Here is a 25,746-nt window from a genome sequence, read left to right as displayed (position 1 = left end):
AAACCATGACACTTTTTTTTTCTTTACTTTATTTTGATATTTCATATTTTTTAAGCAAATCTTATAAAATTTGTTGGTTGACCTGGTTGACAGATTATATATATATATTTTTGTAAAGGCTGCATTTATTTGATCAAAATTACAGTAAAAATAATATTATGCAAACCATGACACTTTTAGCTTTATTTTAATATTTCATTTTTTTTTTAAACAAATGTAAAAAAAAAATGTTTACCTGGTTGAAAGATTATAATTTGGGGTTGTTCTTCTTGTTTTTTTTTTTTTTTAAATAAGTATCTTATGCTTACCAGGGCTCTGTTTATTTATTGTGCAAAACATTTTTTTAGCTTTATTTTAATATTTCATTTTTTAAGCAAATCTTATCAAATTTGTTTACCTGGTTGACAGATATTTCTCTTATGCTTACCAAGGTTGCATTTATTTGATCAAAATTACAGTAAAAACAATAATATTGTGCAAAACATGAAAACATTTTTTAGCTTTATTTTCAATTTCATTTTTTTTAAGCAAATCTTATAAATTTTGTTTAACTGGTTGACAGATTCTAATTTGTTTTTGTTTTTTTTTTGTAAAGAAATCTCTTATGCTCACCAAGGCTGCATTTATTTAAAACAATGTAAAATTTGTTTACCTGGATGACAGATTTTTTTTTATTTAAAAAATATAAAATTTGTTGACCTGGTTGACAGATTTTTTTTATTTTTTTTTTTTAAAAAGTCTCTTATGCTAACCAAGGTTGCATTTATTTGATCAAAATTACAGTTACAATAATAATATTGTGAAAACCATGACAATTTTGTAAGCTTAATTTTCATATTTCATATTTTTGAAACAAATCTTATAAAATTAGTTTACCTAGTTATACCTAGTTTACTTTTTTTAGCTTTATTCCAAGAATAGAATAGATATGTTTTCTATTCTATAAAAAGAACAGAATTTATTTGAAAGTTTTTGGCAACATTCTAAATGTAAAAAGCATATTTTTCTTTCAGACAAATCATTCATATAAAAAAAATTTGAAGATTCAAAAGCTTCTTTTTGAAACATGTATTTTCAAAAGTATTTTCATTGATTTACTATTGGAAAAAGTATTTATTAGTCCTCACATAACAGAAACACTGACCTGGATGTTATGACGGATTCCTATGAAGACTTCAGCCCGCATCCAGCTGTTGCCTTGGTTACCAGTTTGAGACCAAACTTCATGTGAGACAGTACGTGATTTAATGAAGACCTGCACATACGATTTTGAGATTGTTTTGACAAACTGCTAATTGTTCTCTGGAAAATCCTTCATAACACAATGAACACAATGAAAGACAAAATGAAGCATGAAATTTACTCTGTCACATTAATAATATGTTTTGATGTTTACTATGCATGGGTTACCAGAGCAGCAAATGAATAACAATTAAATTCATCATTTCTAGATAACTGCACCTGCAGCGTTCCAACAGTAAAGCCACTCATGTGATACCAGAACACAAGCGTGCACTGGGGTCCTGTTATTTTAATGGGAGCAGTCAAGAGATCAGTGCTATGACCATATCCTCCATTGGAGCTGTCCGCAAATATATACCAGCCCTCTGAAGAACCGCTGCAGAAGGTACACATGTAAAGATGAGTCAACACAGTTAAGCAGACAACACATCAAAATTTATGCAAACCTGACCATGCATTTATAAACGAAAGCACAAGGACATTTCAGCAAATGATGCTGTTTATTGCTCACAGTGTGTGGTCGTTAGCAGGTCTGTGGTTCTCTTCTCCTTGGTGAACACTCTCCCCTTGTCCTGTCTGCCAGCGAAAGGCATGAGGAGGAACAGGAGCAGCTGGGACACTTAAATACCACCCACAAAGAGCATCACCTTCAAAATCACAATACTCCTTCACTGAGAAAAGAGAAAACAGAAATATCAGAAAAACATATGGATGGATGGATGGATGGATGGATAGATAGATAGTTTGGGGTTTGTGTTAAATATTAAATATAGTACAAATATTGTAAATTACAATTTAAAATAACTTTCCATTTGAATATATTTTAAAATGTTATTTAATCCTGTAATGGCACATCTGACATTTCTGCATTATTACTCCGTCTTCAGTGTCACTTAATCATTCAGAAAACATTGTAATATACAGATTTGCTCAAAAAAACTCAAAAAACATAATCAATCCATATTCTCTGATGAATAAAATCAGATCAGTTTAAGCTATCCTTGCGCTGAATTGTTAAGAAAAAACCTTCTGAACAGTTGGTAGACAGATAAATAAGATGCCTACCACAGTGCTCTTCATCAGAGCTATCGGAGCAGTCTGGGGTGAAGTTACACACTTGATTAAGGCTCACACATTCTCTTGTAGTTAAGCACACGAACTGGTCAGGAGGGCAACTATGAGGAGGTGCTGTTGAAAAGGTGGGGATGGGGGCAAGGGTGCTGGGCTCCTTTGAGGGCAATTCACCTACAGTATACAAAGATGTATACATAAAACTACATTAAAACCAAGAATTAAGAAGCTGAAATGAGCAACTGGATCCATATTGACACTACCAGTCCTAATAAGAATGTAATTTTAAGGAGTATTTTTTGCATGCAACTTTTACTTCACCATCATATGGCTGACAGCCAAGGAAAGACAGATCGTCTATGGCAATATCTCCTCTGAAGTCATCTCCAACAGTCCCCTCCACTAAAATCTATAGCAGCAAGAAGAAAGAAAGAAGAGTCTATCTTTATTTTGCAGCTTGCATATTTTTCAGATGGCAAACAATATGCTAACAACATTCTAAAAATAAGTGGACTACAATGGACATAACACATACAGGCATAACATTATGACCACTGACAGGTGACGTGAGTAACTGATTATCATTTCATCACGGCACGTGTTAGTGGGTGGGATATATTAGGCAGCAAGTGAACATTTCGTCCTCAAAGTTGATTTGTTAGAAGCAGGAAAAATGGGCGAGCGTGATGATTTGTGCGAGTTTGACAATGGCCAAATTGTGATGGCTAGACGACTGGGTCAGAGCATGTCCAAAACTGCAGCTCTTGTGGGGTCTTCCCGGTCTGCAGTGGTCAGTATCTATCAAACGTGGTCCAAGGAAGGAACAGTGGTGAACCAGCGACAGGGTCATCTGTCTTTTTTTTGTCGCTTGATTAACATCAGTGCCACAGACAATAGCAACTACATTATATAGCTGCTCTCGCTTTAAAACCAAACGCACGGATGTGAAGTACTGATGCATGTCCGGTATTCTCACAACTGTTTACGCTCACCTAAGATGTAGCCGAGTGTACTTACGTGAATACTTGTAAATCACAGACAATTCAACATCATTTTGTGTGAATTTCTCCGTTCATGAGACACGAAAGAGCACTTGTGTGCTGTGAGAGAGCTGCTGCTTTGGTGTGTGCACTCAGAAACCCAGACCAAATTGAGTTCTCTCTTGCGTCGTCAAATTTATCCATATGTCTGCTCTTCTCTTACTTCAGATACTGACATTTTTAAAAGTTTTTTGAGACGTGCATTAAATGTATGCAAGCTAATGTCCGGCCGGATAGATCTATGTTACAGTTCAAATGTACGCATCTCACCTCCTAACCACCCAGCAGATTCGTTCCGAACAAATCTTTCCCCAAAAGTCCCTCCCTAACATTTCAGTCTCGTTTTTATTTGTTGACAAAAATGTCAATAGATTTTTGTCACAGTTTTTGTCATTCAAAACGAGTTTTTGTTTCGTTATTGTCTCGTTTCCATCATTGACGGAAATTTTGACGAAAATGATTTGTCAACAAAATTAACACTGCTGGGAAAACTTGGGTCCTGCCATCTATACGGATGTTACTTTGACACATTCACACCATTGTTGCAGACCATGTACACCCTTTCATGGAAACAGTATACCCTGGTGGGTGTGGACTCTTTCAGCAGGATAATGTGCCCTGCCACAAAGGAAAAATGGTTCAGGAATGATTTGAGGAGCACAACGACGAATTTGAGGTGTTGACTAGGCCTCCAAATTCCCCAGATCACAATCCAATCGAGCATCTGTGGGATGTGCGGAACAAACAAGTCTGATCCATGGAGGCCCCACCTTGCAACTTAAAGGACTTAAAGGATCTGCTGCTAACATCTTGGTGCCAGATACCACAGCACACCTTCAGGGGTTTAGTGGAGTCCATGTCTCAACGGGTCAGGGCTGTTTTGGCAGCAAATGGTGGGCCAACACAATATTGGGAAGGTGGTCATAATGTTTTGCCTGATCGGCGTATATGCTTTGGTTAAAAACACTAGACCTTTAGAATGGACACATTAAGAGCAGGTGAATCAACAGAGTCACATGTATGAGAACTGATGTCACTCTTTGTGGCAAATTTAAAGCTGGAGCAGACAGTTAATCAAAGGATTCAGCACACAAGGGCTTCATTACAGCCATACATTTCAGTACTTATAATTCTGATCAATAACTCACCTGAAAGTGGTGGGCGCTGTTGATCACCAGTGTCTTCCTGTGCCAAAAGTTGCCTTGGTCACCATAGCGAGCCCACAACAAGTTGCCCCGTCCACTGTTACGTGTGCGTATGTACACAGCCAAATGAAACACATGCTGGCCAAACATGTGATAGTGGAATCTGAAAACACAGGGCGGTTTGGATTCAGGACCTCGGCGAGGCGTTTGGAGAAAAGGCCGACTGACAAGAACAGCGGTGTCTTTGAACTTTTGTGGCTCTGAAGATTCGATATAGAGATAGTGGCCGTCCACATTGGCTCGTGTGTGGTCCTTCCATGGGCCGGTGTTGAAAGTGGGAGTGGGTCCTTGAATGCGGGTCCAATCAAACATGTCCTCCTCATGTTCCTGAGTCCAGCTGCACAGGCCATTCTCAAAATCACACATGAGCTCCGGCGCTGAAAGGAGAAGAAAAGATCGCTGTAAACCGATTGACAAAAAAGAGAGTGTAAGCATCAAACAATATAAACTGGTTCAATGACCATTTGAAACTCAACCAGTACTGACAGCAGTTTTCCTCATCTGTTCCGTCTCCACAATCATCGATCAGGTCACAGATCTGGTAATAGTCTACACATGCTTTGCTCCGGCTACAGTGAAGATGATCAGGAGTTGGGCACATTTCCACAGCCTCAGGCATTGAGCAGTTATGGAACATAATATCATCTAGGGCGGAGACTCCTTCATACACAGCCAGGCTCATTTTTGCAACTGAGATGTAGAAAGGCCTGGTCTGCCTGCCAATCTGTATGGTTTCAGGGTGCCACTGGTTACCTTGGTTGTAAAGTGTTTGCCAAAGTACAGTGATGCTGTCTGAGCCCTCTATCACCAGGTGCATTTCAGCAGCACCAACAGAATGGCCAAAATTATAGTGCCTGTAAACAAAACAATCAATGTAAATATTAAAGGGGTCATGAGTTCCCTCGATCAAGGGTTGCCTCGATCTTTTGACATATAAGAGGTCACTGTACTATAAAAACATTGTGCAAGTTTCAGAACTCAAAACAGTCTTCCAAAACGAATTGAATTTTAAAAACTTGAATTCAAGTTGATTAGTCAAAATGCGCGAACAAATTCTACGAAAAGCACAAAAAAAGGATATGAGGCTATATCTCCATTTGGCGTATTGAGACCAAACTTGGTGAGTGTTATAACAAGCATGACCTGAGGCTATCGGCAGAATGTGTCTTCGTCATCATCCCCTGACAGTGCTCAAAAAGTCACCTTGTGGTCAAAAGCTATAATGAAATTTTGAAAAATTCTAATAACATTTGTTTAAATGATTTTGAAACTGGTCTCAAAATAACTTCCTGTCCGCCATTTTGATTTATGTTGAAAACCTACTTTTTCAAACTCCTCCTAGACCGTTAGTCCGATTTTCACCAAATTCAGACCATGCTGTGCAAAAGTTATAGACTTTGTGTCGATACATAAAACAAAACAGTTTTCATTTAGCGCATCAACGAATTTACTGGAAAGATGCCAAACTGCATCTGAGGCTGTATCTCTGCAAAGCTTTGACATATTGACACCAATTTTTCACTAAACACACCACATTAATTTGGTAACAGCGCCACCTATTGGTCGAGAGTGATAAACCATTCATTAACCATCATTAATGAGATTTCCAAAATGGTTGATAATAACTTTTATAGCATTAGCCTATTGTAATAAAACTGGTCTCAAAATATTCCTTGGGTCATGCCGACAACATAGATACATATTATTCCATAGTCTGCCGTACTTCCATTTTGATTTATGTTGAAAACCTACTTTTTTGAACTCCTCCTCGACTGTTGGTCCAATTTTCACCAAAATTTAATCAGATCATCTTCAGACTGTGCTGACAAAATGTTATGGATTTCATGTCGATAGACGTTTTTGTATAGCGACGCAACAAATTTGAGGCATGACTATGTCTGAGGCTGTATGTCTCCAAAGCTTTGACATATTGACACTGAACTTGTATGTGCAATTGTCTCCTTACACTGACCACACTACATCGATTTGATAACTGCGCCACCTATTAGTCAAAAGTGATATCCTATTAAATCATATTACTAGAGATTGTATTTATGATTTTTTTCAGCCATTTTGACTAAAATTATCCTAAAATGACTGTAATTACTCATTGTTGCAGTTGGTCTGCTGCTCCATGCCATGCTTAGCTCCTTATTTTGCCTCTGATTGTGCTTGGTCCCATAATTGCTGCTTGCAGCTGTATTTTTTAAATATACTTGAATTCGTTTTTAATATATGTATTTCAATAGCTTAGAAAGAGATTAGGTCTAGGCCTTACCAAAAAGTCATGACGCAATCTGAACTTGTTTGCTGGAATGTAGGACTGCGCAGCAAAGCCTGCTGGGAAAGCCTGCTGCTCCTCTTGAAAATAAACATGAAGTGGCCTTGAAGGGGGAGAAAAAAAGATAGTAAAACATTAAAAAGCATTAACAGAAACCTAAAAATGGAAATTGCATTTCCAACCACTACACTAATTCCCATTTAATTTGACTGTGATTTGAACAACACCCAGAGGCCAAACACAATTATCTATGAGAGCACAATATGAACCGCCACACTATTTTTCTTTGGCAGAGCACTAAAATTGTGTGAGAATGTGCCTAATTCTCACACAATTTACATTCCCAGATGATTTGTTCATGGAGAAACTGAAATTTTAGGAAATGTGCGCATGGAATAAGTGGATGTGGTTTATTGGATGTGGTTAATTACAGTTTCTGCATTCTTTGGGAGTGAGAGTAAATTAAATGTGAGACAAAATCATTTCATGCCTTCACCTGCACTTGTATTAGTAGAGTGGTCCTGGGGTGGTGTTTGGTCTTTATACTCCATGGCGATTCCATCAGTTGAGTCTCGCACCCATTCAAATCCATCACCCTGAATAAGCTCATGCCAGCCACATGAGTCAGACTCGAAATCACACTGTGCCGCTGAAAGTCAAATTAACATTATGAAATATGAAGGAACATAATGAAGCAATAAATGGAAGGTTAAAACCACCCTTCAAAATACAGACAAAACAGTTCAAACTTTTAGAATATCTTATGTTCCAAGGAAGAAAGAAAGCCATATACAGTAGGTTTCTAACAACGTGAGGGTGAGTAAATTATGACTTTTCAATTATAGGTGATATTTTTTAACAAACGCATATGCAGAAACTTTGCCAGTTGCTCAAAAAGTGTTTCTTAAATAGTGACATGGCTTATGTTCCAGTGAAACCAATGCATCTGAGTAAATAACTAGAAGAATAGAAAAATGCAGTAAATGGTTAAATATTTGTGACCCTGGACCACAAAACCAGTTATAAGGGTTTATTTATACATTGTGTTGAGTTAATTGAGTTAATAAGCTTTCCATTGATGTGTGGTTTGTTAGGATTCAGAAAATCGCCTTTAAAGTTGCCCAAATGAAGTTCTTAGCAATGCATATTACTAACCAAAAATTAAGTTTTGATATATTTACAGTAGGACATTTACAAAAAATCTTCATGGAACATGATCTTTACTTAATATCCTACTAAATGTTTGGCATTAAAAGAAAAACCTATAATTTTGACCCTTACAATGTATTGTAGGCTATTGCCACAAATATAGCCATGCTACTTAATGCATGTTTATCAATGAAAATGATACTGGAAGCCTTGCACATTCAATTTACAAATGGCTGTACACACGGTTACGTTAAAAAAAAAAATAAGGTGGATACTCACAACATTTGGCCTCATCCTCTCCATTGGGGCACTCTAAAGAGAAGTCACATACTTTCACCCTGTCTACACAGACATTTGCCCCACAGTGAAACTGAGATGCAGGGCACTGAGTTGGAAGCGGTACTTTGATGTCAGTCTCTGGAGAAACCAATAAAGCCAAAATATATATTTCATAGAAAAGGCAAGCAGAAGGTCAAGATGGGACTCACAATGTGAAGAGAGTGCCTTCTTGCATTATCACTTTTGTTAACAATGTTGTGATGTAGATCTGAACATGGGCACATTACTTTGATTAATCTGACTGTGCAGGGTGCTACTGAAATAAATCACAATAATGCGATATCGTAACACACATTTACAGCTAAACACATAAACCCCCCTCTGAGATGCTTGGTCATAGAAAAGATACAATAAACCTTGTTCTGTTCTGTGCAGGTCTGTATTTATGTTGGAAAATAAAGCATGATTATCTTTTCTTATAGTTAAGCATTTTTTGTGACAAATGTGTAAAATAAAAGTTATGGACTTAGTGCAAAGCTGTGTCAGCAGCTACATGTTAAAATGTAGAGCTATAAAATCTTCAGAAGATAATAAAACCACACCGTGATTTTGTCATGGCACATATATATACTCGAAATTAAAAATGTAACTGATGTCTCTTCCTCTTTCTATCGTGGGCTGAACTGTAAATTAGAAAGTTGCTGAGGCTCCCTTCTGCCTGTTAGTGTTGTCCCTCTGGTGTCCCAGTCCATCCAGTACAGACTGTAAATGTATTAGACCTTATTTACAGCTTTATATTCTTGCATCTCCTGAGCTCTGTGCACCTCACACCCTTCAAAAATGTCATCTCAGTGAGCAAAGCCATCACATACCTTCATCTTTGTGCCTTTACACACAGCTACATTATAACCCAAAAAGACATCTGAAGGAGGAGCATATTCATACATACTGGATAACTTCAACGAAGCTAGTGCTGGGCGGCTGGACCAAAAATCTGTATCATGGTTTTTTTGATTCTGGTGGTTTCACGGTTTATCATGTTTTTTTTCCCTGACTGTGTCTTTGAATCAGAATGCATTAACCACTGCATTTTAATCACCATCCAAACAAACAGTTTTCGGTGTAAATTAGATTCTATAATTTTAAAATATAAAAATGGTCTGACCTTAGCTTTGTTCTAATATATAAAACACAACTGCACAAAACAGAAACAGAAACAGCACACGAGCTGAATGGGAACGCAAATTCACTCTTTGACAGCATGTGGCGCTTATGGAACAGCAGCAATAGCACAGTAAACAAAGCAGCGCTTCGCTTTTAAATACTACATTAAAATTCATTATACGGATTTAAGATGAAAAGAAAATACCATCTAAACTTTTCTGAAGACAATAAGTGACTCTCAGAGTACATTCATATAAACCCCTCACCCCCAGTTCAGTATTTAGGATTTTCTTCCTATATTTTGTGTATATTATGTGAACAGTGAGCTGATTTGCCCTCTACAGTATTTTCACCTCTGAGCTCTCCTTCAGCATCTCTGACTTTTGTTAACAGCCATCTACAGTTGGTTTATTTGCCCAGTTAAATGGGTCATCGGATGCAAAAAATCACTTTTATATGTTATTTGAACAAAAATGTGTGTTGGCAGTTTGTGTACACAACCACCCTATAATGACAAAAATCACTATATTTTATTATTTTAATCCCTATATTTTATTATTTTTTTGGTTTTTTATTTAATCCATATAATTATTATCCCCTTTTTCAAATCAAGCCATTGTCAGCTTTTTGGCTATGTGACTTCACACAGACCAAGGCCGCTCCCACGACACTGCCGTCTTACCTTAGACCCTCCCTGAGTGAGCTGTGAACAGTCCACTATTGTTTCAACTAGGTGTTGACAAGAATGTCTCCTAAGCGATTGAGGTGTTTTGTTGTTGGATGTAATAATGAATCGATTCACAATCTGCCTAAATGCGTCTAAGTTTGCGCAAATTATTTGTGATGAAGCTTCACCTAGAGAAGAAATGCGTATAAGGGTTTTTTTTATGAATCTCTGCAAATTGACTTTTTCTAATAATGTACTAGTTAGCAAGTTTTGCGGCTAAAGTAAACATTACAGCTCATCATCCCACAGAAGAGAGGGGCAGGGTGAGCAGAGCTCATTAGCGTTTGAAGGAACATGCAACAAAACACGTTGCTGTGAATAGAGCTGATTTTGGCAAGGTAAAAAGGGTGTTGTTTTACACAACCATTGAAAATTTTTAACCAAAGTATATTATAGACTTTTCATCAAGACCCTAAAGAATAATATCAACTTGTGGAAAATGGGCATCCAATGACCCCTTTAAGTGCTTTTGAAACACAGATTTATTCTATGTGTTGATGTAGTTTCAACTGAATCAAGAAGACATGGCAGGAAATATCAAGCAGTCCCACCCATTTTTTGTTAAATAGCCAGTAGCTTTTTGTTTATATCACAGCTTGAGCCAGAGCTGTTGAGCTTGGAAAAGCCGCAGTAGACAGAGTATGACAGCCACAATCTCATCTGAAGTGCAGGATGGTGTCATCAAAATTTTTTTATCTATATTGGTGGAAGTTAGAGACTGTAAGTTTTGAGTCTTGTAAAGTCTTGTAAATGCAAATTGTGTCATTGTATTGGAGCACACTAGCTTACAGATAACCTTAAGGCTAACATATTCATATTAAAATCCAAAAAACTTCAACCTCAAAAGTTCTTTCACCATTAGTCAGAAGTATATGCCATTAGCAGGGATCCCCTCTCAATTCACGATGCTGTCTACATCATGACATTTGCACATTGTTTTCCTACAAAATATAATACATTATAAATTATCCTGTTATTATTGTAGTGTGAGAATCTGCTGCAAACAATTCAGTATGTGAGTGAGTCCGAATGAATTAAACTAAATCCCAAACAATTTCAGACCAACACTGTTTTTCATTCTGAAAGACTCACCCCTATGCCTTTGTCCCTTCTAAGGCTTTACCCTCCAGAGTGAGAGCCTTGAAGGGATGAAGGATGTAGGGGACCAAAAAACAGTTTCTTCGTACTCACTTCTAACAAAGCTGCTAAAGAGGGGCTGTTGTCATGCAATTAAACCTGCGCAAACAATCATGGGATCAAAGTGTCCATTAGTTGTACCCTTCAAAATCTCATTCTGGAGGGCCTTTTAAAGTAACCAGTTCTGAGCACTTCTGTTTGAACTGATCCTTCAATATGCCCCAAGTGCCCTTCAGAGGCACAATTATCCTGTTTGGAATGCAGTGCTTTTTGCAAACCAATTTGACCGATTAGATGAAAAGCGTGATTAATTTGTGAATATGGCATTGCTAGTTCTGATTATAGACAGCTAACAGAAAACACACATGACTTGATTGCTAAAGTATTATCAAACATGATTCTACATGTCACCCAGTCATTTTTTTACTGGGTCACACAGCAGTGTTTCACTGGGGCTCGTGCCCCAGTAAAAATGTTCTAGCGTCGCATCTGACTGATACTAATGTCCCACAGAAGAAAGTCAGTCAAACAAATTTGCAATGACAAATGTAATTTTTGGGTGAACGATCCCTTTTTAGATTTAGGCAGCCTTGTTGGATACACATGGCGCCCTGAAACTGTCCAGACTGTGCAGACTGATTTGCAAAAAAAGTACCCTTGAAGAGACATATTAATGTTTACCCACCTACTGCTGCCACACATCCTCTGCTGAAGGACACATCATCAATCGCTACAATTTCATGTTGGTCACTGCTGCTGAATATCAATCCTCTAATCACAACCTGCAGATTCACAGTGATTTTGTGTTACTGATTGAACTATACACTACATAACCGTTCCCCCAAACACACATAACCCCTCATACATTACATGCACACCAACCTTAAACTCCTCTCTGCTGTTGAACACCACCACTGTTCGTATCCAGGGAAGAGTGTGTGGATCAGGATTGGAGGTGGACTGAAACCAAACCTCCTGCATCTCTCCCGAAGATTTGAACTGGATCAGAACCTGCAAAGCCCCTGACAGCTTCCCAATATGCCGATAGAAAGTTAGCTGTTCAAAGGAAAGAACAACAAAGAGAGAAAATATAAATCCCTCAAAGGAATGTGAACAAAGGATTCAAGAGGTGCATTGTTCGCTTCATTACACATGTTGAGCTTTAAAGCTGAAACATTAAAAAAAATTCTGCATTTGACAAAATGAGACAAAACTAATGCTGAAAGTATCTCATACTCAAAGCAGTTTTGTTGTAAAGTGAGGTTATGTTATTGCATCTTAGTCAAGTTCAATGTCATCTTAATTTTGTTTAAGCAGAGAAGCACTCCAAAGTGAATTACACCATATTCTAGAACAGAGGATCTAAAACCATAGATCACAATGAATGCTTTCACTACCCACTGTGTCAAGGCTCTGACAGCCTATGCATAACTCTCTGCTGTCAATAGGAGTGTGTAGCCGAGGCAGTGGATAAGTGCTCTACACGCATAATCGAGGGCTTGAGCTAAGCACTTAACGAGATGCTGCTTATGGTTTGTGGCAAACTCTGCACTATGTCTCTCTTGTCAAAAAAACAAACATATTGCACTGGTTCATTTATTGAACTACTAACATTTTTATAGAGTTTTAATAGGCTATATAATTTGTATCACTCATCTGTGTTAGTTCAAGACAGACTGTCAGTATGTGCATTAGTGGTGATGATTTGTCAGCAAATTATTTTGCAGGTTTTACATTGTTACATAAATAAGTGGCAACAAGTGTCTTTATGAGTGAGCCATTCACTCAACATATTAATTCAGGAACTAAACCAGAGTCACTGAATCATTAATTTAACTGATTTGTTCATAAATACTGAATTATTTTCATTGGCAGAGGAAAAGTAACTGGCAATATTGTGTCTCAAACATAAGTCAATATTAATTTCTTGTTTACTGAACAGATGTATAAAAGCAACTACTGGAGCATCAGGGAGTGGTTGAACCTTCTGTAATAGTTGCATATGAGTCCCTCAGTTGCCCTCAGTGTGAAAAGATGGATCTCAAAATCATATAATATCAATATATACAAAAATTTTAGAAAACCAAAGAATTTGTGGGACCTAAATGATTTTTCTGAAGAGCAGCAGGCAGTTTAACTGCTCAGGACAAACAAGGGACTCATGAACAACAATCGCTAAACAAAAAAACACAGCTGTGGATCGTTCAGGTAACAACACAGTATTAAGAATCAAGCATATATAAACTTCTGAACGGGGTCATTTTTATAAATTCAACTATTATTTTCTCTTGTGGACTATATGTAAACATCTTTTATGTGAAATACCTTATTCAGGTCAGTACTAAATAAACAATAACATGCTATTTTGTATGACCCCTTCTGTTTTGGGAAAATAATTATTATTTTGCAGATTCTAAAAAGGGGGATGTAAACTTTTGACCTCAACAGTATATATTATGAAAATTTGTGTCTGATAGCTTGCTCTAAAAAGCAGATGGTGGTTTAGCGAACAGGCTACTGATGTATGTGGCATCAGAATTTAAGAATTCATTTAAGGATAGACAATGAAATACAACACAAAAAGATGTTTAGTCATGTTTTTCTGTACCCAGCATGTCTGTGAAGGCTGGAAGAGAGGACTGTATATTTCAGCAGTGACTACTCCTCCATTTTTTGAGTGTATATAGAGGCAGTTACCTGACAAAAGAGAAAAGTGTCCTGACAGGTTAGAAAACACAATATTAAACTAAAACTTACTAACATCCAGTATAGTACTGTATAGTGACAGTATAGAGCTTTACTGATATGCCAAAAATATGCAACTATGGAATTTAGTATGTTCTATCAGCTATAGGGTGGAAGGAAAGTAGAAAATCGTGTACAACAGGTTTTTCAGAAAAGATTCATTATATTGACAGTTAAAGGCCTTAGGAATTCATGCATCAATTTTGAAACAGTAGGCTTTATAGAGTTAAGTAGTATCCATATGGATATAGGATAACCTGTTTTACTTACCAGTAATATTTTCCCTGTGGTCTGTCTCAGAACTTGGACGGCTCAAACCTGATCCTCTTATCCAAACATGACGTTCATTTTGAAGTTGAAAACCACAGAAACCTTCCTCAAAGTCACATCTTACAAACTGGGAACCTATTATGAAAGGAAAGCTATATAAGTCTGCTAATCATTTAAAACTGTTACAGAGACACCATTAAAAAATGCAACTCGGCACAGCATACATCATAACACATTTAATAGACGCTTGAAAATCTGATGCAAAGTAAAGAAAATCCTAATTGCATAACATACGGAATAAATGTTCTGTGTTTACATGGACGTCATAATATTAAAATAAATAAAAATGCTAAAGGAAAATCTTTTCTTAGCATCATTAAAAGAACAGCAATAGTGGTCAACCCTAAAACATCAACTTCAATTCTGTAACGTTCTGCCTTTTAAAAGCCCCAGACGGATTAAATCAATATTATAGAAGCACTGTTGTAAAACCTCCCAGTGTGCTCCTTTATGAGTGTACCGTAAATCTCACTATTTACACATGAGGGCCTTTAGGAACATTTAAAATCATGATGTCAACAGAGAGGGAAAAAAAGAGCCATTACTGTCAAAGAACTGCCTGCATAAGCACAGAAAACATACACAAATAGAAGAGCAGAAAAAGGAGCTGAAGAGCAGATAAGACTTGAACAGACTAATACTTACAGTTAGTCTCATCACTGCCATCTTCACAGTTCTCCCTGAAATCACAAACATGCTCCTCAGATACACAGCCGCCTCTCGCGCAAGTAAACTCCTCAGGCAGACATGGCGTAGATGATACATTCGCCAGGACACACAGCAGAAGTGAGGCCCACACGCACGCCCTCATTGAGCTCTCCGACAGACAATTCAGTAGCTCATTCAGATCTACATGTAAGCACAAACACAGACAGACACCCTCACACCTCAGTATCCACAAAACATAAATCCTTAAGCTCCAAAGATTGCCAGTTTACTGTATAACTTCGAATTTGTGCTACGGACAGGCGCGTCTCACAGAACACTAGTGCAAATGACTTTATGGCTGTTACACAACAGCCCTGCTTTCTTTCATTATGTATCACTGTGTGTGTGAGTGTGTACCTGATGTCAAAGTGTGTGTCAAACTGCATGCAATTGGCTAGAGATAAAGTGACAGTAAAATAAACAATTATTTTATGACAATATTCTGTGCAATAAGAACTTAGGTTTACAAGCTTGAGTTAAACAAACACATTTAGGTAAAGACATATAAAACAATTTAAACAGGTATTAATAGAGCTTTGTCACTATCTAATTTTCCTTCATTTTCAGTTTGAAAAAACAGCACTGAATGAAAAAACAACATAGCAATGTAATCAGTCAAGCATTAGTTCCACCCTCTGTCCCACACTGGCTTTACAAATGTTCATTCAGCTATAATTTCATTTTTCATGAATCAATGACTAAAATTCAAAATCATTAATGGGGTATTATAGAAGAGGAGCTCTGATGGCCGTAATAATATCAGAATAACCTTTAAGCACAAAAGAACAAAGGGATAAGAAAAAAATAATTAGGGATTAAGACATTGCCTAGCTGAAATTGACCATTGTAGGATAATAGCTGGTCAAATAGAAGGTGAATATATTAATAATCCTCCTGCGAGTGATAAGATCCAGAGACTGCGGGTAGTGATAATGGAGTCTTAAGACACACAAATCCTTAATAGTCCAATTGAAGAACAAACCTTGTGTCACCAGGGATGTCACTTTCTGTCTATGTGATTAGTTGGGTTTATTGATTGTCAGCCCAGGGAGATTTAAGTGGCTGTGCTCTCACTTAATAGACACTAATTATTATGTCAGTCGCCAAGACAGACAACACAACAGAAGACAGACAGTGTATTAAGCATTGATCTGTCTTTAAATAAGCTTTCCAGCATTTACATACACTCATGCATTTCAGTAATATTAAAAGAGTAGTTCACTTAAAAAATTAAAATGACAATTTACTGATTATTTAACATGTCATTCAAGATGTTTATGTCTTTCTTGCAGCTTTAAAGGGTTCTAAACAATCCCAGCTGAGGAATAAGGGTCTTATCTAGTGAATCGATTGGTAAGCGAAAGCAAAATGATCTGTCATTTTCTTGAAAAATACAAATGTATATACTTTTTAATCACAAATGCTCATCTTGCACTAGCTCGACCTAACGCATTACATAATCGCACGTGACATAGAAGGAATTATAACAATGATTTTGAAGTTGGAGAAGAAAATGAGATGGAGTTTTTCATCCCTACTCTACCCTACTTTTCCAACGTGATTACGTAGTGTGTGAAGACGCGCATCGTAAAGCTAGTGCAAGACAAGCACTTGTGGTTAAAAAGTATATACATTTGTATTTTTTAAGAAAATGACAGATCATTTTGCTAGATAAGACCCTTATTCCTCGGTTGGGATGGTGTAGAGCCCTTTGAAGCTGCACTGAAACTGGAATTTGGACCTTGGAACCCGTTGATCCCCAATGAAGTCCACTATATGGAGAAAAATCCTGGGATGTTTTCCTCAAAAGCTTAATTACTTTGCGACTGAAGACAGAAAGACATCTTTGATGACATAGGAGTGAGTAAATTATCAGGAAATTATCATTTTGGACTGAACTAAGTCCACTTCCAGAACAACAATTCACAAATAATTTACTCACCCCCTTGTCATCCAAGATGTTCATGTCTTCAGTCGTGAAGAAATTATGGTTTTTGAATAAAGCATTTCAGAATTTTTCTCCATATAATGGATTTCATTGGTTCCCCCAATTTTGAACTTCCAAAATGTAGTTTAAATGCAGCTTCAAAAGGCTCTAAATGATCCCAGCAGAGGAAGAAGGGTCTTATCCAGCTTAACAATCTGTCATTTTTTTTGGAAAATAAAAATTTGTGTACTTAGCACTGGCTCTGGGATGCGCGTCCGTGATGCTACGAATTAGTGATGGGTTGGGAAGATTGTCTATGATCTTTTTCTTTTTTTTTTTAATGACTCGTTTAGGTTGTCCAGCCCCAAAATTATCCCATATGTTGCTGAGTCATTGTAGCCATGTTAGCATAGTCAAACAATGCTGCAAGTTTCAGTGCCGACAGCGGACACGCCCCCAGAGTTTGAGAGCACAGAAAAAGCCAACTGCTTGTTTTTTTCAAGATTTTGATACCTTATTTTATTTACTTGGTGGGGTTTTTTTTATCACTCACTGGCTGGGTGGTTAATAACACATTTTTCTTAGAAAGGTCAAACAAACAGTCATAATAAGATTCATCCGCTTGTTAATTTATTACATAATATCAAATATAACCTACTAATGCTGTCTACTAACACTAAAAGACTGTGGAAAGTCCTCTCTTCTGGACACTAATGACACTTTTGTAGCTCTCACTGCAACTTTTCCTCAACAACATGTTCATTTCAGACTCACAAAAGCTGTCACTGACTGTCCACTTCTGGGAACTTCATTCTCTTCCCCTGTAGCATTCTGAATTGAATAAATGCAATTTTATAGTCTGTATTTTACCTGTCAGAGCTAAACTGTTAGCCTGGCATGGCTGCTCCTTAGGTCACCCACTCATTTCATCACTCGCCCTCTCCATCAACCCACAGCCTTCTGTAGCACAGACCATCTCCAGCCCTGACAAGCCCTCTACTCTTCAATCCTGCTTTTTTATAAAACAATAGTTGCCACACTATGTATTTCAGGCACTCTCAGATACCCTCTTTGTTTCTCTGGTGGTGGTGTAACCTAAATATTTGTCTTTTACTGGCAGGTCTGTCTAGTTATTTTAGAGTAATTGTTAAGACTACAACTGTGTGTTCACTGCTCAATAACCCAAATAAATTGGTTGGGAAAGCATCCATATCCAGGAATCCATAGTCCAAAAATACCTCAGGTCTTCCAGTACCTGAAATTCTGACTTTGAATGAGTACTATTATTGTGTTCTCAGTTTACATTTCAGCTTTTAGGTCCAAAGCATGTTACTCCCTCTGAGAAAGGAATAATACAAGAGTCAGTGAAGTTTGACACATGCATCATTCCTCTCCTGCTTGAGCTAAACACACCACATGTTCTCGATCAAAATACTAAAGATGACCAACTCAGCAAGGTCATTCCTTTTGCATTTTTAAACTGCCCCTGAAGTGCTTGATTAACTATCTGACAAGATACATAGGTTTGAAATATGAAACTGTTTATTTACAAGGGGAGTTTTACAAATGGTCTGTAAAATGTTTTGAAGGCCACAGTACAGTTAATGGAGGACAGAATGGCACAGAGGGGAAAATGAAGTGTACAAATTGGTTCAAAGTACATGTTTAGTGACAACAGTTGTTTCAATAAACTAAAGTCATTAAACCAAATATTCTTTGGTTTATAAATAATCATAAATAATCCAATGTTTTGAAACAATTGTTGTGTATCTACCCCAATAAAACCACAAGAGCAGCTTTTGAATAAACAATTAGTCACAAAGTATATCTACAAAAAAAAGTCACAAAATTTCATTTGTTAGTATGCACACTTATTTTTTGCTTACACTTTTTTAAAATGTATTTCCAGATATTAATATTAATAATAGTACAACAGTATACAAATCAAATCAAAAGAAATGTAAATGATTGACCCCTTTTTTAAATTATGAATTATTTGAATATATATATATACACAGTGGGTACGGAAAGTATTCAGACCCCCTTAAATTTTTCACTCTTTGTTATATTGCAGCCATTTGCTTAAATCATTTAAGTTTTTTTTTTCATCATTAATGTACACACAGCACCCCATATTGACAGAAAAACACAGAATTGTTGACATTTTTGCAGATTTATTAAAAAAGAAAAACTGAAATATCACATGGTCCTAAGTATTCAGACCCTTTGCTCAGTATTTAGTAGAAGCACCCTTTTGATCTAACACAGCCATGAGTCTTTTTGGGAAAGATGCAACAAGTTTTTCACACCTGGATTTGGGGATCCTCTGCCATTCCTCCTTGCAGATCCTCTCCAGTTCTGTCAGGTTGGATGGTAAACGTTGGTGGACAGCCATTTTTAGGTCTCTCCAGAGATGCTCAATTGGGTTTAAGTCAGGGCTCTGGCTGGGCCATTCAAGAACAGTCACGAGTTGTTGTGAAGCCACTCCTTCGTTATTTTAGCTGTGTGCTTAGGGTCATTGTCTTGTTGGAAGGTAAACCTTTGGCCCAGTCTGAGGTCCTGAGCACTCTGGAGACGGTTTTCGTCCAGGATATCCCTGTACTTGGCCGCATTCATCTTTCCCTCGATTGCAACCAGTCGTCCTGTCCCTGCAGCTGAAAAACACCCCCACAGCATGATGCTGCCACCACCATGCTTCACTGTTGGGACTGTATTGGACAGGTGATGAGCAGTGCCTGGTTTTCTCCACATATACCGCTTAGAATTAAGGCCAAAAAGTTCTATCTTGGTCTCATCAGACCAAAGAATCTTATTTCTCACCATCTTGGAGTCCTTCAGGTGTTTTTTAGCAAACTCCATGCGGGCTTTCATGTGTCTTGCACTGAGGAGAGGCTTCCGTCGGGCCACTCTGCCATAAAGCCCCGACTGGTGGAGGGCTGCAGTGATGGTTGACTTTCTACAACTTTCTCCCATCTCCCGACTGCATCTCTGGAGCTCAGCCACAGTGATCTCTGGGTTCTTCTTTACCTCTCTCATCAAGGCTCTTCTCCCCCGATAGCTCAGTTTGGCCGGACGGCCAGCTCTAGGAAGGGTTCTGGTCGTCCCAAACGTCTTCCATTTAAGGATTATGGAGGCCACTGTGCTCTTAGGAACCTTAAGTGCAGCAGAAAATTTTTTGTAACCTTGGCCAGATCTGTGCCTTGCCACAATTGTGTCTCTGAGCTCTTCAGGCAGTTCCTTTGACCTCATGATTCTCATTTGCTCTGACATGCACTGTGAGCTGTAAGGTCTTATATAGACAGGTGTGTGGCTTTCATAATCAAGTCCAATCAGTATAATCAAACACAGCTGGACTCAAATGAAGGTGTAAAACCATCTCAAGGAGATCAGAAGAAATGGACAGCACCTGAGTTAAATATATGAGTGTCATAGCAAAGGGTCTGAATACTTAGGACCATGTGATATTTCAGTTTTTCTTTTTTAATAAATCTGCAAAAATGTCAACAATTCTGTGTTTTTTTGTCAATATGGGGTGCTGTGTGTACATTAATGAGGTAAAAAAATGAACTTAAATGATTTTAGCAAATAGCTGCATTATAACAAAGAGTGAAAAATTTAAGGGGGTCTGAATACTTTCCGTACCCACTGTATATATATATATATATATATATATATATATATATATACGTTTCTAATAATAAAAAAATAATAATAATAATGAAATGGTTTATCTACTATTAGGATCTGAAGTATATGAAAATTAAAGGGGTAGTTCATCCAAAAAATTCTGTCATTAATCACTCACTACATATATATAGCCTTCAGATTGTCTGTATATTGTTGGATCGACTGTTTCTCATCTTTCTCTTGAAAATATCCCACAGATTCTCAATGGGGTTTAGGTCAGGCATGTAATATCATTGTCAGCAAACCATTTGGAAGTGGTTCTTGCACTGTGGGCAGGTGCTAAAGTCCTGCTGGAAAAGGAAATCAGCATCTTCATAAAGCTTGTCAGCAGACTGAAGCATAAAGTGATCCAAAATCTCCTGGTAGATGGCTGCATTGACTTTGCACTTGACTTCAGAAACTTGATTTCAAGCAGCTTGGATTATGTGGCTCTCCAGTCTTCCTACAGACTCTGGGATCATGATTTCAACATGAAGACGTCTGAGCGTGGTGACTCTTGATCCTCTGATTCCAGCTTTATTCCACTCCTTGTGAATCTCTCCCAAGTGTTTGAATCGGCTTTACTTGACAGTATTCTCAAGCTTGCGGTCATCCCTGTTGCTTGTGCACCTTTTTCTAACCAATTTCTTCCTTCCTGCTTTAATACAGCACTCTGTAAACAGCCACCCCTTTCAGCAATGACCTTCTGTGACTTACTCTCTTTGTGGAGGGTGTCAATGATTGTCTTCTGGACCATTGCCAAGTCAGCAGTCTTCCCCATTATTGTGGTTTCAAAGAACAAGAGATAGCTGGAATTTATACCAGATGGACATTTAATGAAACTCAAATGTAAATATTCTAATATTTTGAGATACTGGATTTTTGACTTTCATGAGCTGTAAGCTCTAATATCATCAAAATTAAAACCAAAAAACTTTAGAAATGTTTTACTTTACATATAATGAATCTAGAATATATGAAAGTTTCAGTTTTTTAAATAAGTTACATACAAAAAATGATCCAGAATTCAGAGGATTCAGGTCAGATTAGTAAAACCAAGTCCATGTGACATCAGTTGTTTATCTGTAATTTTATGAAGCTATGAGAATACTTTTTGTGCACAAGGAAAGATCTGAAGATGAACAAAGTTCTTCCAGGTTTGGAATGACATGAGGGTGAGTAATTAATGACAGAATTTTCATTTTTGGGTGAACTATCCCTTTAATGGTTCTAATTAAAGTACTAATAACACTTTCTGTGAAAATATCTACATGCAGCTCATTTTTCATTACTTGCAAACAACACCTGGAGGAATGAAGCTTTCAAAAAGTCTTTGAGCAAAACCACTTTTATTCTTTCTGTCAGCAGAGCTGACCTTTATTCTCACACAGATGTGTGTCACTGTACACAAGTCATCTAAATATAACTGTGCTTTGATCATATTATCCAGGCTGCAGTGTTTGTAGCACAGAAAGGTGGAAAATAAACCACCAAAGCAACTAAAATGGTTTGTACATGAGCATGAATTTCATTTCCTTGAACTGGTATGAGCATTACAAATGGCTGAACACTAATCAGTTACTGACAATAATGACAAATATTTAATCTGAGCAACTTTATATTACTGACAGAGATGGAAGAGCTGCATCGTGTTTGAATATGAAAACAGGGATGCAAAAAGCATTAGAGAAACAAAGATGGTATTAAAATACCATTATTCAGAATATTTATGCCAAATGGTGATACACAAGTTATCTTGCTGGTGTCTGTATGGATGATTTTCAGTAAAATTCGTAAAATGGAAGGATGTAAAATAGTTGAATAGTTGATCAAATGATTGTTTACTCTTGATTCCATCCTCCCTTTGATCATCTCTCTTTCTTTACACTAGACTTGTCCTGAGCTTTTATCATCTTTTCTCACCCAGACAAGTTTAAACAAGCCATTTAATCTTTAACAAGGCTGCACACACACTGTCAGGATTAATCGCCTATATGATGTAAGATTTTAATGTGTTTGCACAACAGGGTCCATGGTAAGACATACTAAACTTTTATCAAGTGTTGCTTCTAGATGATGCTGAAGTCTGTTAGTCTTTTGAAAATGAAAACGACAAAAAATGCAAAAAGGAGATGTACGACACCAGATATAGAACATAAACAGCAGGCTTGAAGTTAGATGAAAGAATTGGATCTCTGTTTAAAGGACACATCAGTCACGACTTCAAAGCTTAATGAAAAAACAAGCGCATCTAAATTCTCTATATTTGAAGGACCAAAAATTTGAGACATTAAACATAATTGGGTTTAACAATAGACCTTTTTGTACAAATCGGGCACAAAACGCTCAGAGAGCTCAGTCTGGACATGTAGAAATAGCTTTCTTTGTACAAAGGTGAGGAATTGCAGTCATAAATTGGAAGTGGAAGAAAAGTGTCACAGAATAGTTTCCTGTTACCAAAATAGCATAGACAACAGACAGACAGACTTGATAGGTCCCAGTGATTAAATAACGATATGGGAACATATCACAATGGCTGTGGGTCTAATTGCTTTAGCCAGAATTAAATCTTCTTCAGGAAATTAAATTTAGCCTCGGATCACCTTATAGTAATAACCTAAAAGAGATTCATTAATGTTATTGATGTGGCCAAAACTATGCAAATGAAGAAATGGAGCTAAAGTCACAGAACAGTGTTGACAGAAATCAGGGGAAAATATTTTGTCAGTTCAGCCTCTGCAGTTTCATCTAGGTACATTAGGACAAAATATTCCCATCTTATTAAGAGAGGCAGTAAAATAATATTCCTGGCACTAGAACAGACTAGACCCATACTGGCATACGTCAATTCTCCTACCTCGAGTTCAAATGAAAGGGTGCACTTTGTATTTGATCCAGTCGTTTCATCTTCAGATTCCCCTGTCCTTCACCTCCTTTCCTTTATGCCTCTGGCTCACTTTCTCTTTGTTGGCAGAAATATTGTGTTTAATACAGAGCTGCACCTAGGCCACGGAATAGGCTGCAGCCTTTTAACAGTGGGGTTACCATGGATACCCGTTATTATGACCCGTACTGATGATGACAAAGGACCCAAAGGATTCTAAGTGATTTCTCAACTTCAGCAAACAGGTGTACAGGATTTGCCCTCACAAATGGACAGATGGAGCAGTAAACTGGACCTCTGGGGACCTAGACAACAACAACAATAATAAAATGTTAGTGCTTCACTGCTTTGGGTTTGAATGCATTTCTATATATCCATTTTCCTCAAACTCTGAGGTCAAACTTCTTGTAGTTGAAGTTCCTTTTCATCGATTCCACTTTACATTTATGACACATTAATCATTAATAAGACAGGTGTAAGGTTGAGGAGAAACAGATGGTTCTTTCGAGTAGGTGTGCGGGTTTCCTAATCACACAGTCTGCAGAGAATAAAGCATCAGTATGAAAAATAGATTTGCGCTGGATCCTAATACAATGTAAGCCATTACATTAGAAGCCTAAGTGTGCATTATTTCGATCATATAAATCACAGTCTGGAACTGTAATGATTACATAACTCTAATGAAAGCACTGCCTTTTATATTGGAGTATTACTGGAATTCTTGATAGATCATTACACCAAATGACAGGCTATGATTACCTTGATAGATTGATTAATAACATTCAATCTCAGCTAAAGCGTTCTGCGCAAGCCTGAAATACAAAGAGAAACGCGCAAGCTGATGAAAGGCAAAATGGATGTCAGAAAATTGAATCTCACCTGTGCTTTTTCTGTGACAAACTTATAATAGCGTCTGACACAAGATTTGCACCCTGAGAAAGCATCTACAAATTGCCTATTCGCGTTTAACATTCTTTAAGCAGAAATACCAAAGGAAAAACAACTCTCAGCTGTACTAAGTACAGCTAAAATAAAACCGGCAGCTAATTAGTAAAATATACTATATTAATATAATCTAATGAAACATAATAAAAACGTATATGACTAACGGTACCATTTTTTGCCTTTCATCGACCTTGCGTGTTTCGCTTTTGTGCTTGCACTCTGGAAAAACGTGAACATACAAGCAAAATTTACGTTTCAAAATTACCTGCAAAAATAGTTAAAAGACACTGGGGGAGGAGAGAAAGCGCTGTGAATATTATAAATATTGTTTTGAACGAGGTTTGTGGAAATCATACAAGTATGCTCGTGGTGCACTGACATGAGACAATATTACACCCTAGTGGGTAAAATGCGCAATTGCAATTTCTGTTATTTTAGCAAAAGGTACGCATTTCGGAAACTAATCAATTAATAATAATGAGACAATGTATCTCACGCAGTCATACGATACAATTATTGAACCTGTCATTAGAAAAAATAATTTGGTGAAAAAATTAGCTTACAATTAGTCCGTTTTAGTCCCATCTCAGTGTTTTCTAACTTGCTGATTAAGTTAACATGCACCCGAACTGCTTCTAGCTGGATAAACAGATAGATAGATAGATAGATAGATAGATAGATAGATAGCTCAAATGCAACATTTAACATCTGTGTGTTTAAAATGAGCGTGTCTAACTTGTTTGTCAGAGATTGTGCTGCAGGAAGAAGGCAGATGTGGGAGAGACAATCACAGGCACGTTCAACTCAAGTGTGAAAATATTTTACACATCATCAGTCTTACAATTATCTTGCAATTATCATCTGGCCAGTAGCTGTCACTGTGGCTAATTCGCCTTCCATCTGATCATTAAAAAATAGACGTATAAAATGAACGGATGATCCTTCAATTTTGTGTTTTGATAGTATGTAGATAAGTGGTCCTTAGCCCTTTTCTGACCGACATTTAAAGGCCCTCCTTTCCAAGGTGATACGTACCTCTCTGGTACTTGTTGTAATACAACAGTTAAACAAAAACATGTCAGTTTTAGGCTTTTCTTATGGCATTTTATTTATTATTGTTAATATAACAACTTTTAAATAGTTAAGACAGCAACAGACAGCAGCTTTACAATTGAATAAATTATCCAAAGGAGTTTGGGGTGATTATATTGAAATTTATAGCCACAAATAAAAATTCTACATGACA

The 25,746-nt window shown here is 37.2% G+C and overlaps 1 protein-coding gene across 2 annotated transcripts in view; it reads right to left on the bottom strand.

Moving 5' to 3' along the window:
* malrd1 (MAM and LDL receptor class A domain containing 1) overlaps positions 1–23,783 on the bottom strand; it is a 49,895-nt gene extending 26,112 nt beyond the window's left edge. The window contains exons 1-16 of one of the 2 annotated variants that reach the window (XM_051113659.1): positions 23,529–23,783; positions 15,016–15,219; positions 14,311–14,445; positions 13,904–13,992; positions 12,178–12,351; positions 11,981–12,077; positions 8,268–8,405; positions 7,336–7,488; positions 6,837–6,942; positions 5,045–5,412; positions 4,502–4,935; positions 2,635–2,722; positions 2,308–2,487; positions 1,754–1,913; positions 1,462–1,618; positions 1,145–1,255 (exon numbers count right to left, since the gene is read on the bottom strand). In XM_051113659.1, the coding sequence (XP_050969616.1) occupies positions 1,145–1,255; positions 1,462–1,618; positions 1,754–1,913; positions 2,308–2,487; positions 2,635–2,722; positions 4,502–4,935; positions 5,045–5,412; positions 6,837–6,942; positions 7,336–7,488; positions 8,268–8,405; positions 11,981–12,077; positions 12,178–12,351; positions 13,904–13,992; positions 14,311–14,445; positions 15,016–15,181 (2,556 nt within the window). In that variant the 5' untranslated portion in view covers positions 15,182–15,219; positions 23,529–23,783. Of the gene's footprint in view, positions 1–1,144; positions 1,256–1,461; positions 1,619–1,753; positions 1,914–2,307; positions 2,488–2,634; positions 2,723–4,501; positions 4,936–5,044; positions 5,413–6,836; positions 6,943–7,335; positions 7,489–8,267; positions 8,406–11,980; positions 12,078–12,177; positions 12,352–13,903; positions 13,993–14,310; positions 14,446–15,015; positions 15,345–23,528 lie in introns of those variants that run through there. The other variant, XM_051113657.1, reaches the window with a different exon arrangement.
* Between the last annotated feature and the right edge of the window lie 1,963 nt (positions 23,784–25,746).

Source organism: Labeo rohita, chromosome 7 (genome assembly GCF_022985175.1).
Source record: "Labeo rohita strain BAU-BD-2019 chromosome 7, IGBB_LRoh.1.0, whole genome shotgun sequence".
In the NCBI taxonomy this organism is placed as follows: domain Eukaryota; kingdom Metazoa; phylum Chordata; class Actinopteri; order Cypriniformes; family Cyprinidae; genus Labeo; species Labeo rohita.
The sequence above is the reverse complement of the archived record's forward strand: the minus strand, read 5'-3'. Positions and strand labels throughout refer to the sequence as shown.